General features: G+C 39.2%; 1 protein-coding gene across 4 annotated transcripts in view; it reads left to right on the top strand.

Annotated features, from left to right (window-relative positions):
• The window catches only part of LOC126470227 (spectrin alpha chain), a 140,617-nt gene that overhangs the window by 54,990 nt on the left and 69,164 nt on the right, over window positions 1–16,463 (top strand). For all 4 annotated transcript variants that reach the window (XM_050097919.1, XM_050097918.1, XM_050097917.1 and 1 more), the window contains exons 11-15: window positions 2,136–2,324; window positions 2,403–2,558; window positions 2,653–2,785; window positions 2,870–3,054; window positions 6,508–6,660. In XM_050097919.1, coding sequence (XP_049953876.1) covers window positions 2,136–2,324; window positions 2,403–2,558; window positions 2,653–2,785; window positions 2,870–3,054; window positions 6,508–6,660 — 816 coding nt within the window. The remainder of the gene's footprint in view (window positions 1–2,135; window positions 2,325–2,402; window positions 2,559–2,652; window positions 2,786–2,869; window positions 3,055–6,507; window positions 6,661–16,463) is intronic.

Genomic DNA, 16,463 nt, shown 5'->3' with positions numbered 1-16,463 from the left:
AATTATTACAAGCTTCAGATCACTATCAGAGTAGTTGTTTGTGCATAAGGCTGAGAATTGACTCACTTTCCCATGATTTTGAATACTCAGTGCCAGCAGAACAAAAGGATTAGTTCAGAGATAAGTGAATGTCTTAAAGTTTCAGAAAATTTATTAATTAATAAGAATGGAAAAAATCCATTCTTCAGATTTGTGAGTAAATCAATTGTTGTGTGCGTACACCAACTGTAAAAGCATGCCTCTTAAGAAAGATAGGAGATACTCGTATATTAAGGGGCTCCGGAAAGGCTCAAAATCATGAAAAGTTCAATTTTTACTTTTTTGCGTTTTCTGAATCTGCAGACTATTACCTTTTAATATATATATAATTTATTCAATTCCGAAGACTACAACTATTTTTAAATTTTTTTTGAAATGTGTTCTACATGGGCGTGACCCACTGTGGTGCTGTTAAACTGCTGTCAAATGGTGTTATTATTAACATCCGTGTTCATCAGGTACATTTTAGTGATGTGAGATAAAGTATGTGTTGTGGCTAACCTGTGATGGTTCAATATATATCGCTGGTGTGATTGTCGATTGTTTCATGTTTATTTACTCTGTCGTTATCTCGAAAATATTCATAATTAATTCTGTTTCTTGAGTCTCTGTTTTGTTGAAGTGTAATAATGAGTAAAAGTAAAGTTATTAGAAATCCTCTGAAGGCTTTTAAGAAAAGGAGAAATGTTGGAAAGCCAAAGGTATGTGTTATTACTGTAAGCAATAAAGATGATAACCAAGTGAGTGAACCTAACCTCTCAAGTACACCTGCCCATAGCAGTCAAAGTGCGAAAGAAAATATTTCACAGAAGCAGCTTGGTTCAATGAGTGAAAACTATGAATGTTTTATGGGCGAATCGGATGTGAATGAAATATTTGATATGTCGGTTCTCAAAGAAATTTTTTCAAACTGTAAGATGTATTCATTGTAGTGAAGTTGGTCTGGAACTCTCCATAATAAAGCACGTAGGACTTGCTAGTGAAATACAACTGAAATGTGGTAAGTGTTCATACATGACCACCTTTTGGAACAGTATTGCAGTAACTGCAACTGAAGAAAATGGTAGCAAAATCTATGAACACAACAACGAGCGATGCTTGCTTTAGACAAGGAACGCCTTCGGGCTGCAGACAGGGCTGTAAAGAGTCTAGAAATACAAGCAAGAGTAAACAGGAGGAGGAACAAGAGGAAGCTGGAGGAGGAGTTTGCAGAGGATGAAGATAATCCATCCTATGGACCTGGAATGCACTAAAAAGTTAATCCAATCTTTGTCGCTCGATTCCCAAAACTTTTATTTTCTCATACTAATTACATGTTTTCTAAGGATCTTCCAAACATATTTGTTTCAAACTTTCAGTAAATGTTACACAGTACCTTCTGCATAATTTAACACAGCCTTTTTTCAAAAAACTGTATATTTTTGAATATATAAATAAAAAATTGCAAAAAAATGTTGTGAATTTTCATTACAATTGAAAAAAAATCATCTTAAATAACTGAACTAAAATTTTGTAAAATCCCTGTGTTAAGTTGTAGCCCATATTCCAATAAATAATCTGTAAAAAGTTCAACTTCCTACCTCAAATACTTTGTGAGGAAAGATGTAATTTATAAGCGTTATTTTAACATTGCAAGTATAGGGCATTCCGGAGCCCCTTAAGTTGATGTGTGTCAGCATAGTAAGTGATCGCTAAAATCTACCGTAATCACAAAAAAAGTATAAAACACTAGACTCTCATTCGGGATGGCGACAATTCCACCTGTGTATGGCCGTCGTTATTTAGGTTTTCCGTGATTTCCCTAAATCGCTTAAGACAAATGCTGGGATGTTTCCTTTGAAAGGGCATGGCCCACTTCCCTCCCTATCCTTCCCTAATCCGATGGGACTGATGATTTCGCTTTTTGGTCCCCTCCCCCAAATCGACCATCCGTGAAAGAAGATACTGGAGTCACACCAAAGCTTCATGGTGCAGTTAAGAGTCATAAATAAAGATTGCAAGAGATGTTTTGTGTGTCTTCAGGTCAAACATGTTGTAAATTGATTGTGGCCATAATTTCAGTTCAGTCTAAATATGTTATGGTTATTCCGTTTCAGGCATTTTTGGCTAATGAGGACCTTGGTGATTCCTTAGACTCTGTTGAGGCACTTATTAAAAAGCATGAAGATTTTGAGAAATCTTTGGCAGCACAAGAGGAGAAAATAAAAGCACTTGATGAATTTGCCACAAAATTAATAGAGGGTCAGCATTATGCTGCTGATGATGTTGCACAACGTAGAGCAATGGTAAATAGTATATAACAGAATAATAATTTTATTCACAAGAGACAAGAGAGGAATTCTAATTTTAATGATTTGTTGCAGCTTTTAGAACGCCGTTCAGCTCTGCTAGAGAAATCAGCCCAGCGTAGAGCAATTCTCGAAGACTCAAATCGCTTCCAACAGTTTGAAAGGGACTGTGATGAAACTAAAGGTTGGATCAATGAGAAACTAAAGTTTGCCACTGATGATAGCTATCTTGTAAGTGGACAGTTACAATAAGAGTAAAAACTTTTTAATTAACACTGACTTTTGGCTACATATTTTTAACTTTATATTTCCAATCATTTTATAGGATCCCACAAATCTGAATGGAAAAGTGCAGAAACATCAAAACTTTGAACAGGAACTTAATGCCAATAAGTCACGAATGGATGAGATTGCTTCCACTGGACAGGAATTGATTGAAGCAAATCACTATGCATCAGGTTTGTAGTCATATCCATAGCCAATTACATGAGGCATATCTATTACAAAATAGTGCGTTATTATTATTATTATTATTATTACAGATAGAATCCAGTCACGCATGGATGAAATCTTGCAATTGTGGGAGACACTAGTTTCAGAAACAGAGAAGAAAGGTTCAAAATTACAAGAGGCTTCTCAACAGCAGCAGTTCAATAGAACGGTTGAGGATGTAGAATTGTGGTTGTCAGAAATTGAGGGCCAACTGATGAGCGAAGACTATGGCAAGGTACACATGAACTTGAACCAAAATCTTAAAGTACAGTTGATCATAATTTGGAAATATGTACAGAATTACTATGCAATGATTTCAAAACATGTTATAATTGCTTCCACATTTTTCTTGTTAAATCGGACGCTTCCCTTTTTGAGTGTCATTCTATTGAACCTATCCAACTGCCTACTCTGACCAGTTCATATTTCACTTTTATATATCAGTTCAATTTTAGTGTTCTGTTGGCAAAATTAATTAGTTTCTCTAGTTCTGAATTGTTTCAAAATATTGAAGTCGCAGTTCCCTGAAATATTCCCTATTCTCATACTACTGTTCAGACTTCAGTCATGATACAAAGGAAGTGTTAAGCAGAGGAAAAGCACATAAAATGTGTAAACAAACTTTTCATTGACTTAATTGCCTAGGTAGTTTGAGTTGTGACCTCATAAGGAATAGCCAGACTTAGTGACCGAAAATTTCAACATGCTAGTTCAGGCACCATTGGACGGACAGTAACTACTACAAAATTGTTTAGGCTGGTATGTTTCTATTTTAGAAAAATGGGGTTTAAGGGTCAGGCACAGGTTCCATTTCAGGCCACAGAAGTTGTTTGAGAACTTGGAAAACTTATTTCCCCCACCTAACAATAGCTCTCTTCTTCTTCACACCAATGTCTCTTCATATTAGCAGTAACTCAGTTACCTTTTATTTATTTTTTACCCTATAACATCAAAAATCATAATATTAAATGCTCTCACTAGAAATGTTACTCTCTTAAATGATTTTACAAATATCACTTACTCATTGGTGCCTTTTCATTAGAAGGTTTAATCTTGAACCACATTTCATATGTAATTTTCAAGGGAGGAATAAAAATGTACATTGATGGTTTGACTTAACTGATTGATAGTGGCTGTTTATTCCTCCTCTTACTCAACCCTCTGGTGTACGCATTCACTGGAGGTCTAATTAGGTATATAACACCTGGGACCACCCAGCGGTCCAGGAAAATCGTGGAAATTTTTTTTTCCATCTGGGAAAATGGAAATTTTTTGAGAATTCCAGAAATTTTTCATTATTTCAGTTTTCAGTTAAATTTTTGTAATTTTTACTATTAAGAACTGATGCTCTAACAAAGAATTTTACTTTAGCCCGGTACTGCAGAATAATGGTGCAGCAATAAAACATAACCCAGAGAATAACATCAAAATAAAACTTTAGTTGCAACGAAAATGTGCCATTAACAATATAAAATCACAGAGCGCACACAACCGTCTGCCAACAGCAAAATGTGTCACACTTCGGGGCAAAGAGCATGCAGTATTTCGTAACAACAAACTGTTTTTGATGAGCATGACATCACAAATATTTACTATAACAGGGCACAGAAAAATATTGTGAATTGTGGTTTCGGAATCTTTACATTGAAAGTAAATTTCATATTACACAAGATGAATCATGTTATGCCTGGAATGTGTGATGAATTTATTAAATCACGGAGTATTTGACACTCATTCAAAATTTAACACTTTGAGGACCAGCCAATTAGAAAAATTTCAGGCCGAGAAGACCAGCCATTTATGTCATTATTAAAAATATTACTGGCAGATTTTTATTTGGTATATCTTGAACAAAGTTTCAAGGTTAGTTTCTCGTATTGATTCTAGTTCTTTCATAGATTTCAAATTATTGCAATAATTATGCAAAAAGTATAATTATGCTTAAAAAAAAAGGTATGGAGTGAGTTCTTGAGCAATTTCACAGTAATAGATTTTCTACGGAAAAATCTAAATTCTTGATGGATCATGTGTTCAGCCAGTTAACTCGTGAAATGTTCAGTGCACAGCAGTGAAAGTAATCATCACGCTTGTCAGAAATATTCAGCTACTGCAATTTAAGATGTATTTGTAGTATCCTGCCTAACCACACCATCTGAAAAACAGCAATAATTTTTTGACGACTGATATCACACATATCAAAAAAAGTTTTGCGTCAACCCGGTTCCCAGAACTCCTGAAGGTAGATGTTGACTGTGGATATTGTATCACAGACTCAGTCCCTTTGTTCAGAGATGTCACTAAACCTGCCCAAAGATGTAAGAAAACCATGCATGAGCAGCACCTGTTGGACAGAGGGTGTCCAACAGCTGATCAGTTCTAGTCATTCCAACAGGAAGGAGGTACACGGCTCATGTTGTCTATAGTTAACCATGCCTGGATGGTCAATACCGCAGTTCGATCACGTCCGCATTGTTACTTTGTGCCAGGAAGGTTTCTCAACAAGGGAAGTGTCCAGGCATTTTGGAGTGAAGCAAAGCAATGTTGTCCAGACACAGAGAAGATACAGAGAGACAGGAACTGTTGATGGCATGCCTCGCTCAGGCTGCCCAAGGGCTACTACTGCAGTGGATGACCCCTACATACAGATTATGGCTCGGAGGAACTGTGACATCAATTTTTGAGCAATTGAATGGTGTGTGTGTGTGTGTGTGTGTGTGTGTGTGTGTGTGTGTGTGTGTAAACATACCATGTTGGAAATGTGGTGCTCTGGATCAAAGAAATGTATACGTTTGTCTGCTAGCTAAAGTTGGTAACAACTGGCAAGCAAAATTGTTCATCTTATTTAAATTTGTATAGATTCAGTTATTTCCATCAGCAACCATTCCAAGACATGTCTTGGAATGAGTGATTCCAGGTAATTTCAGTTCTACTTCTACTTTAAGCACCTTGTAAGCTCTATCTGTAATGTTGTCAAGTTTGGATTGCACAGCTATGAATGCACAGGGAAGATCTCTATAAAATGCTAATCAGGGCTCTAATGCTAATTTTTTGAAACCAGTGATCTACAGATTTGCTATCAATAAATTGCTTGGAAAAAGAAAGATAATATCAAGGAACACCTTAAATCACAAAAGCATATCTCGACACAATCAGTTGTCATTTGTTGAAAGTTTAAATACAACCAAAAGACAAAAATAAGCCAAAACCAATTTACAAAAAGAACTTTTGAATTTTTTCCAAAAAGCAGCATTCCTCGGGGTTGTTTTATTTTGGAGAGTAAAAACTCTTTTATTGTTGTTTTATCTCTAACCAGATTTTTTATTGTCCCTTTACTGTTTATAAAATGAATTTTTATACACTTGTTGCAGATAAAGGCCACACCAACAAACTTGTTAGACATTAATTTCTCAAAAAATGTGCATTAATTTTGCCAAAAATAGCTGCTACACTTGTAAGTTACCACTCATTTACTACAAAACTACTATGGCAGAAGATAAGATCAGAAAAGTTGTAGAGTAATTAACGTATGTACTCTACCACAGATATTTGTTGTTAGTGTTGCCAAAAAGTCTCCAAAAAGAGATTTGTGGTTTATGTGCTTCAGTGATGGTGTGTCAGTAAAATACTATTATTGCTAGCGGTAAATTACTCTGTATACAATAATTTCAAAACTTCAATTGTTTTTAAGGATCTGACAAGTGTGCAGAATCTTCAGAAGAAGCATGCATTGTTGGAAGCAGACGTTGCTTCACATCAAGATCGTATTGAAGGCATTCGTGTTGCTGCAGCACAGTTTGTGGAAAGAGGACATTTTGATGCCGACAATATAAAAGCTAAGGAGGTAATGTAACTTATTTATCTAGTTTCCTCTTTTGTATCTGTTATAACTCTCCAACTGTTTAAACATCAAAATGATATCTGTAAATAATACTGGTTTTACAGCTTGTTAAGAAAAGAAACACTGTGCAGTATGTTTCTCAGTTATTGTGAACATATATAAACAGCAACTTGCAACAAATGGGAGTTGATTAATTGGTATGCTTTGGAGGGAATAACTATGGGTGATACGTAAACATGACATGGTTGACTGGTAGAGTGCGCAGAAAATTATTTGGACCCTGCTGTGCTGATTGTGCTGAATATGAGGGGTCAATGGTAGTGGTGGGGATTTCCTTGTGGATGGGACAGCGCAGTAGAGGACGTGTGGCTTTACACCTGAAACCTTCATATAAGTGCATCTCTAACATTTCTATCTGTTATTGCCATTTTAAAATTTGCTTCTTTTGTCAAAATACAGTGGACTGCACACAGTTTCATCTCCTTAATTTGCTAATGCAGTTGCAATTGTGACAGAATCCTGAAACAGTCCATTATCAAGCCAGTGTTTAAAGGCAAGCCTGGTCAATAGCGTATGAAAAGCTCTTGCTCAGTATAAAAATAAATGTGTGATCCCTTCACATATGTTGTTACAAATTCATACCAATTTTCATTTCAGATATCGTTGGCTTGTAAAATAATATTTCATACAAAAAAAATCTGTAGTTACTAGTGTATTGCAGTAGATAAGAAACTTTCACACACTAACTATATGGCAAAATACTCTTCGCTTTCCCTGCTATTTTTTGCTAAAAACTAGTTCCACTATCTTAAACCTTTTGTGGTATATGAGGGATGTTTTGAATATTTCCCTTTCACTCATGTGTGCATATGATTGGAAGTGAGTGCACTATGTCCAGTCCGTTGGAGATACAGATCTTGTCTCAAATGTAAGGAAACATTCAGTATGTTAGCTATATTTTGTATGCACTTACATGGTGTCCAGAACAGGGGAGGTGGACTTGCCATTGCTGAGAAGGAGCATCCATTTCTGTACAGGGGCCAAGATATCTTGCGTGAACTTTATTTTTCATGTTACATTGACTATGTTGGTGATGATAGATAACTGTTCACCAAAACGAGACAGACATTGAGTAACAATCAGTCACGTAGAAGAGATGGAAAATTCCTCAACCTTTGGAAAAAGTCTTTATACTCACTCTCTCACTATTATGTGGCATCGTTATGACCTGGCTGGGCTAGTAAGAACCTTTACTGGGCCTGGATTATTGGGAAATGAAATGGGTGTGGTGTCAGGAGATGGGGAAATGATACGGGACGGTGTTGGGCCACTGTTAACAATTCCCTTAATGTTTACACCTTTGCAGCAGCACCCCAAACATTCATGTTTGGAACTGCAAACTGGTGCACATCACCTGATTACATTATACACATGGGATATTCATGCTGCAAAAAATTAAAACAGGAAGTAAGTCATTGTTCATTCATATAAAAGGTTTCTGAGAGGTCTTTGTCCCTATTTAAGGAATTGTTGTTCTCCTGTGTTCTTATCATGGAATTATGTTATTACGGTACTGAATTATGGGTACAACTGTTCATTTTATATCATAACACTTGCTTGCAAACGCATATTTTTGTCTAACTTATTGTTTGGACAGCATTTTTCACATGGAAGATGCAGTTAATTTTGCAGCTGCTGCCCTAACAGTGGCTGAAACCATTAAAGAGAAGGGCAGAATGTCAAAGATGATGACAAAAATGCAGATGTAGTTGGCTTTATCCTAGGTTGGGAAGAAAGGGTGAAGGCAGGGTTATACGAGGGCCGTTCAGAAAGTAACCTCCGGTTGATTTAAAAAAATACACCAAGTTAAATAAAAATATTTTAATATATACATCTTACAACTACATCTTTGCACTATTTTTCTACATAGTCTCCATAGCGATTGAGGCACTTATCGTATCTCTTCACAAGCTTTGAAATTCCTTCTGCATAAAAATCACCCGCTTGTGCCTGGAGCCAGCCTGTGATCGCATCTTTGAGCTCTTCGTCGTCATCAAACCGCTGTGACCCGAGCCATTTCTTGAAATGCATGAAGAGGTGATAATCACTTGGCGCCAGGTCTGGGCTGTAAGGTGGATGGTTGATAACGTCCCACTTGAAGGACTCAAGAAGGGCCGTTGTTCTGCGAGCAGAGTGAGGACGGGCGTTACCGTGCAAAAAAACGATACCGGGAGTCAGCATACCACGGCGTTTGTTCTGTATAGCCCGTCGTAACTTTTTTATTGTTTCACAGTACACGTCTTGATTAATGGTCGTACTATGTTCCATGAATTCAACCAACAACACCCCTTTGGCATCCCAAAACACCATTGCCATCAGTTTTCTGGCAGAAAAATCTTGCGCGGCTTTTCTTGGTTTGGTAGGCGAATTTGAATGTGCCCACATCTTTGATTGTTCTTTTGTCTCAGGGTTCACGTACTTAATCCAGGTTTCGTCACCGGTCACGATTCTGTTTAACAATGGTTCTCCTTCGTCCTCATAACGTGACAGAAAGTCTAATGCAGAGGCTATTCTTTGAGTTTTGTGGTGGTCGGTAAGAATTTTGGGCACCCATCGTGCACAGAACTTACGGTAACCCAATCTTGCTGTCACTATCTCGTACAAGAGAGTCTTAGAAATCTGTGGAAAACCAGTAGACAACTCCGACATTGAGAAACGTCGATTTTCACGAACTTTTGCATCAACTGTCTGAACGAGTTCGTCAGTCACCAATGATGGTCTACCACTCCTCTCTTCATCATGAACGTTTTCTCGTCCACTTTTAAATAAACGTACCCATCCACGGACAACTCCTTCACTCATAACTCTTGGTCCGTACACGGCACAAAGCTCACGATGAATAGCTGCTGCAGAATATCCTTTGGCTGTAAAAAACCTTATGACAGCACGCACTTCACATTTGGCGGGGTTTTCTATTGCAGCACACGTTTCAAACTGCCACAAAAACTAAACTAGCGCAGGTACGACGTTCACTCGACCACGGCTTGATGCCGACTGACCTGTTGAGTGCGTGAACGCACAGATGGCGTCGCTACTCCCCCCACAACCCGCACTGTGACCAATCGGAGGTTACTTTCTGAACCGCCCTCGTATAATCCCCATTGGTGGAGGAGTTGTGGCCTGAAGATTGCCTACAGTTTTCGAACTTCATGGATGTGGCTTGTTTTGGGAAGATGCTGTTGATGATACAGGAAGGAATTTGCTCAAGTGACACCTTAGTGCAGGAGGCAATTTTATAGTCAGAAGTAAGAAATGAACCATTTGTTTACACACATGATGATTACTCTCTCACACAAGTTTCTTGTTGCTTGCATGCTGAAAGGAACCAAAAGATGCTATCAAATCAAACATGAACTTCTGTTAATGAAGACGTACATATACAAATAAAAAAATCACATATTTAAAGTTATACACTCCTGGAAATTGAAATAAGAACACCGTGAATTCATTGTCCCAGGAAGGGGAAACTTTATTGACACATTCCTGTGGTCAGATACATCACATGATCACACTGACAGAACCACAGGCACATAGACACAGGCAACAGAGCATGCACAATGTCGGCACTAGTACAGTGTATATCCACCTTTCGCAGCAATGCAGGCTGCTATTCTCCCATGGAGACGATCATAGAGATGCTGGATGTAGTCCTGTGGAACGGCTTGCCACGCCATTTCCACCTGGCGCCTCAGTTGGACCAGCGTTCGTGCTGGACGTGCAGACCGCGTGAGACGACGCTTCATCCAGTCCCAAACATGCTCAATGGGGGACAGATCCGGAGATCTTGCTGGCCAGGGTAGTTGACTTACACCTTCTAGAGCACGTTGGGTGGCATGGGATACATGCGGACGTGCATTATCCTGTTGGAACAGCAAGTTCCCTTGCCGGTCTAGGAATGGTAGAACGATGGGTTCGATGACGGTTTGGATGTACCGTGCACTATTCAGTGTCCTCTCGACGATCACCAGTGGTGTACGGCCAGTGTAGGAGATCGCTCCCCACACCATGATGCCGGGTGTTGGCCCTGTGTGCCTCGGTCGTATGCAGTCCTGATTGTGGCGCTCACCTGCACGGCGCCAAACACGCATACGACCATCATTGGCACCAAGGCAGAAGCGACTCTCATCGCTGAAGACGACACGTCTCCATTCGTCCCTCCATTCACGCCTGTCGCGACACCACTGGAGGCGGGCTGCACGATGTTGGGGCGTGAGCGGAAGACGGCCTAACGGTGTGCGGGACCGTAGCCCAGCTTCATGGAGACGGTTGCGAATGGTCCTCGCCGATACCCCAGGAGCAACAGTGTCCCTAATTTGCTGGGAAGTGGCGGTGCGGTCCCCTACGGCACTGCGTAGGATCCTACGGTCTTGGCGTGCATCCGTGCGTCGCTGCAGTCCGGTCCCAGGTCGACGGGCACGTGCACCTTCCGCCGACCACTGGCGACAACATCGATGTACTGTGGAGACCTCACGCCCCACGTGTTGAGCAATTCGGCGGTACGTCCACCCGGCCTCCCGCATGCCCACTATACGCCCTCGCTCAAAGTCCGTCAACTGCACATACGGTTCACGTCCACGCTGTCGCGGCATGCTACCAGTGTTAAAGACTGCGATGGAGCTCCGTATGCCACGGCAAACTGGCTGACACTGACGGGGGCGGTGCACAAATGCTGCGCAGCTAGCGCCATTCGACGGCCAACACCGCGGTTCCTGGTGTGTCCGCTGTGCCGTGCGTGTGATCATTGCTTGTACAGCCCTCTCGCAGTGTCCGGAGCAAGTATGGTGGGTCTGACACACCGGTGTCAATGTGTTCTTTTTTCCATTTCCAGGAGTGTATTAATAATTATTCAGAAATGAATGACTGATGAGACACCTTATTATGATACAATGGGTTGTGAGGATCATTGTTTCCAGATTGAATTTTTATTATGCAGCAGTGTGTGTGTGCTGATTTGAAACTTCCTGCCAGATTAGTACTGTGTGCTGGACCAGTACTCAAATCTGGGACTTCGCCTTCCACAGGCAGGTGTTCTTACAGTCCCCCCCCCCCCCTGCCTGTGGCCAAGCTAGGTCTCTGCAGCATCCTTTTGTACAGAAGTTCTAGTTACCTACAAGTTTTGCAGGAGAACTTCTGTAAGTTTGGAAGCTAGGAGATGGAGGCACTGGCAGAAGGAAAACTGTGAGGACAGGTTGTGAGTTGTGCGTGGGTAGCTCAGTTGGTAGATCACTTGCCTGAGGAGGCAAAGGTCCCAGGCCTGAGTCCTGGTCCAGCACACAATTTTAATCTAAAAGGAAATTTCAAATCAGCACACACTCCACTGCAGAGTGAAAATTCATTCTGAATAGTTACAATGTATTTAGTCTGGTTTTTATTGCATGTTATTAATGGAGCTGGCAGTTGCTGTAATTGCAGGCAGGCAGCACAATCTCTTGGGAAAGAAAGCATGATGTGGAGGAATAATGTGTAGTGGCTAATGACAGAAAACACTGACAACTTTAGAATTGTTACTGTAGTGGCTAGGAGTTTGAACATTGTAAGTAGGATAAATGTATCTGTGAATAACATGAAAACAGTATGTGATAGTCTCATGGGAGCTACAAAATTTTGTCAGTTTACTGGAATGAGGTCATAAACATCTTACTGTTATTACAGAGGTATGCAAAATCTTAAATGTTTATTTTTTGTTTTATTTTTTGTCTTATTATGGATAACAGTATTAAAACTTCTTTTCACAACAGCAGTCAAGTTTTTGAAGCTTGGTTTACGTTCTCACACAATAAGTGGGCAAGCATTTGGAGGGGTATTGCCACATGGGATGTTTCACAGTATTTATAGGACAGCTTTGTTTCTTGATATACAAGGTTCCTGAAATATATTAATTAAAATTAATACTTATTACCTAGATGTTATTCTTCATCAGCTTCCAAAGAATTACCTAAATGTTATTCTTCACCAGCTTCAAAATAGTCCCATTGGGAGTGAATACATATATCATAATGTTTTTGCCTCATTATAAATGCATTCTGGAAATCTATTTGTTAGGGGTTTTTTATCTTCTGTGATTCCATGTAAATCTGCTCCAGTGTGTCAAGTCTCTGCCCTTTCAAATTGATTTTCGTCTTAGGAAATAGGTAGGAGGCTTTATTTTGCTGAGATGCAGAAAGCCTTTTCAATGATGATAGTTTCTTCTTACTTTGAGGATCATGGCCATAAACACAACTTTTTAACCAATTAGATGAAAGTTTGGATTTTCTTGAAGCAATTAAGTTCCATGCAGGGTTCCATGTGATGTCGCTTCTGATCATAATGGGTGGTGTATACGATCTTACATAATCAGATCTCTTATTTCCTAAACATTTTATGATGTGCTGTTAGTTGATCAGTGGATATCATCTTGTACATTAATAACTTACCTTTGTCTGCATCGAGTAACTGTAAAGTTGTATTGTTTGTACACGATACAAGTGTAAGTATTAGTGATTTGGGTCAGGATCTGAATAATACAACAAATTAAGTTCTGAAGAGCAATTCTTAGTTCTCAGATGATATACTGATTCTTAATTGCAGAAAGACATAACACATCTGCTTTGTTAAACACAATTTTTATTGTTCTGATATTAAAGTTTCTTACAATTATGGCACAGTTAGTGACACAGACCTACATCACTAGCAGTAGTTACATATTCATGACCTGCAGTAGCTGAATGTAGTTACCATTACAGTTTTCTAACTATCCACTATCATCATCACTGACACACTGAAACTTATTTACTTCACATTTTTCGTTCTTTTATATCTTAAGGGGTAATAGTTGATACTGACATCAAACAGGAAAAATATTTATAATCTAAAAAAGGAGCCATTCAGGCAGTACATTGTGTTGATTCATAAAGTTCTTGTAGGTTCTGTTTAACACGCTAAAAATTCCTACACTAACATTGCAGCCCGTTCACTTGCTTAAGTCATTTGTGATTGGCAGCATATATTCAATGAATGCAAGTCAAGGGCGCGGTCTCTGTTTCCGGTACATCTTCAATTGATCAGAAGAGCTCTGATGCTCTATAACATACGTCTTGTATAAGCTTCCAGAACTGAGGGTTGTTGATGACAAACTACAGATTTTCCAACTCAAGTTAAGATTTTTCTTCTGGTAAACTCCTTTTATTCCCTGCAGGATTGCTATTTGTCAGCTTAATTGTGCAGTGGGACAGTATCATATGTGAGTAGTCCCTGAAAGTGTTGTTGCAATTACATGTCTTTAAAATGCACAAGGAATTATAAAAGCTTGACCACGTATAGAAGGAACAGGACTTTTTACCTGATCGAACCATCTTTGACTTAGGAAAATGATGGATCTCTCAAATCATTCCAGGTGAATGTCAATTTCTCCTAATTGACTGTGATTGACACCTTACCCATTATTAAATCTTCTAAAATGAAGTAAATTTTTATACTAAATAAAACAAAGTTCGATTGAGAAAATTGTTAAAATTACAGCATGACTAAAAGGCTGGCCAGTGCTTATCTTTAGGTGAAGCAACTTCCTGCTGCAGATAGAATCACACAAAACAGAAATTAATACTTCTAGCTTTCTAAAATATACTTTCCTCCTCTTCCTGGCGGGTAAGAGGGATTGCATGAAGAAATTTGGAAAGGAGAGGCAAGCCATTCAGATTGTAGGTTGTGAGATGAGATGGAAGTGTTGTAGAGATGAAGGAAAGCAAGATACTTCATTCTTTCCTTTCCTCCTCCCCACAATGGGTGATCTGCTCTCAGCCAAGGGTGTGAGTGACATGACTCCCCTTCCCCAATTCCCCTTTCCCACCATCCTCAACCAATCTCTCTTTCTATTGTGTAAAAGGAAGTATAGCTCTGAGAGAGATGAGTAATATTTTTATTTTAAATTCTTATAGATGGAAAAAAATCCCAACACAAGAAATAATTAATGTACAGTGAGGAGATTTTGAGAATACATTTGTCTAGGTAACATATTTAAGTGATTAACTGCAACATCACAGGTTAATGTAAGTATGAGAAAAGCTATTGTAAATTTGGAATGTTGGTACATTAATAAAAATCAGAATGTTGAATGCAAGCATGCAAACATGCATGCATTGTGTTGTACAAGTGCCAGATCTCAGTTTGTGCGATGGAGTTCCTTGCCTATTGTGCTTGGTCGGTCAATACGGAAATGGTTAATACTGGTTGTGGATGATGGTAGAGTTGTCATATATGCTCGATTGGAGACAGATCTTGTGATGGAGCAGGTGAAGCCAGCGTTTCAGCACTCTGTAGAGCATAATAAGTTACAACAGTGGTATGTGGAAAAGCATGATCCTGCAGGAAAACATCCCATGAAACTCTGTTCATGAATGGCAGTACGAGAGTTGAATCACCAGACTGATGTACAAATTTGCTGTCAGGATACGTGGTATGACCACAAGTGCACTCTTGCTGTCATACAAAATCGCACTGTAGGCCATAACTCCAGGTGTAGGTCCAGTGTGTCTAGGCCACAGACAGCTTGGTTGCTGGAGATCACCTGTAGTCCTCATTACCAACACATGGCCATCACTGGTGCCGAGGCAGAACTGGCGTTCATCAGAAAACACAACAGACCTTCAATCTATCCTCCAATGACCTCTGACTTGACACTGTGGAGCCTACTGCTGCTTGAATTGCTGCTGCAGATACAGCGTGGTGCTCCACAGCCATACGTCAAGCACAATGATCTTCCCTCTCGGTAGTGCCACATGGCCGTCTGGAGCCTGTTCTTCTTGCAACCGTACCTTCCCCGACCACTGCTGCCAGCAATCATTTGCAGTGACTTCTTTCCTGCTGAGTCTTTCTGCAATATCGGCAAAAGGACCATCCAGCTTCACATAGCCTTATTACATGACCTCGCTCAAACTCGGTGAGATGTTGATAGTGGTGTCTTTGTCACCTTAAAGACATTATTGACTAACAGCAACTCACTATTTCCAGTCTCAAAGGTAACTAACACTCATGACTGTTGCAGCATATATTTAAAGCAAACCTAATTTGCAGCCTCATTGTGAGTGGTGCTACTAGCGCAGATACACACACATGCCTACAAACTTTTGTTTATTTTTCACAACTCCTCCTTGATGTTCAAATTTTGTTTTTGTTTGTGTATTTATTTTTGTAGTTGTTGTCAGTGTTGTTGTCATTCTGGCATTTCACTACTCTGTGTTCAGTTATTCCGTTTTGATTTGTTCCAATAAATTATGATCTGTTATATGATAGTGTGTCACTGACACGGATATCTCATTTAATAAAAATAGATTGGATTAAAAACATTTTTGTGGTATTTATTAACATTCATCTATGAAATGGGTGCTAATTGTCAATCAGAATTTGTTTCTCGCCTTATTTTAGATGTTTGTCAGTACTTGTCATTCATTTTGAAAACAAAAGTTTCTATCACTGCACAATTTGCACATAGTGTTAAACCAAAGTTAACAGATAAAAGTCTAGCTGTAAGAAAGGCATTAGAGACTCAGTTTGTGTATATTAAAACACTAAAAGTTGTTCTTACTGCTTCTCGAGTTGCATTGGTACCATTTTGTGCCATGCCAGTTCTCATTTCTTGGTTGCATTTTAATACAGCTGTGTTTAAGTTTTTGTGATATTTTTGTGATTTTTTTGTGATTAGTTTTGTGATTATTTACCTGCTTCTATTATTTGTTGTTTTCAATTGTACACCAGTTGCCTTCTTTCTACAC

Source organism: Schistocerca serialis, chromosome 3 (assembly GCF_023864345.2).
Source record: "Schistocerca serialis cubense isolate TAMUIC-IGC-003099 chromosome 3, iqSchSeri2.2, whole genome shotgun sequence".
Taxonomy (NCBI): domain Eukaryota; kingdom Metazoa; phylum Arthropoda; class Insecta; order Orthoptera; family Acrididae; genus Schistocerca; species Schistocerca serialis.
Note: the sequence above shows the minus strand (reverse complement) of the source record. Positions and strands in the feature narration are given on the sequence as shown.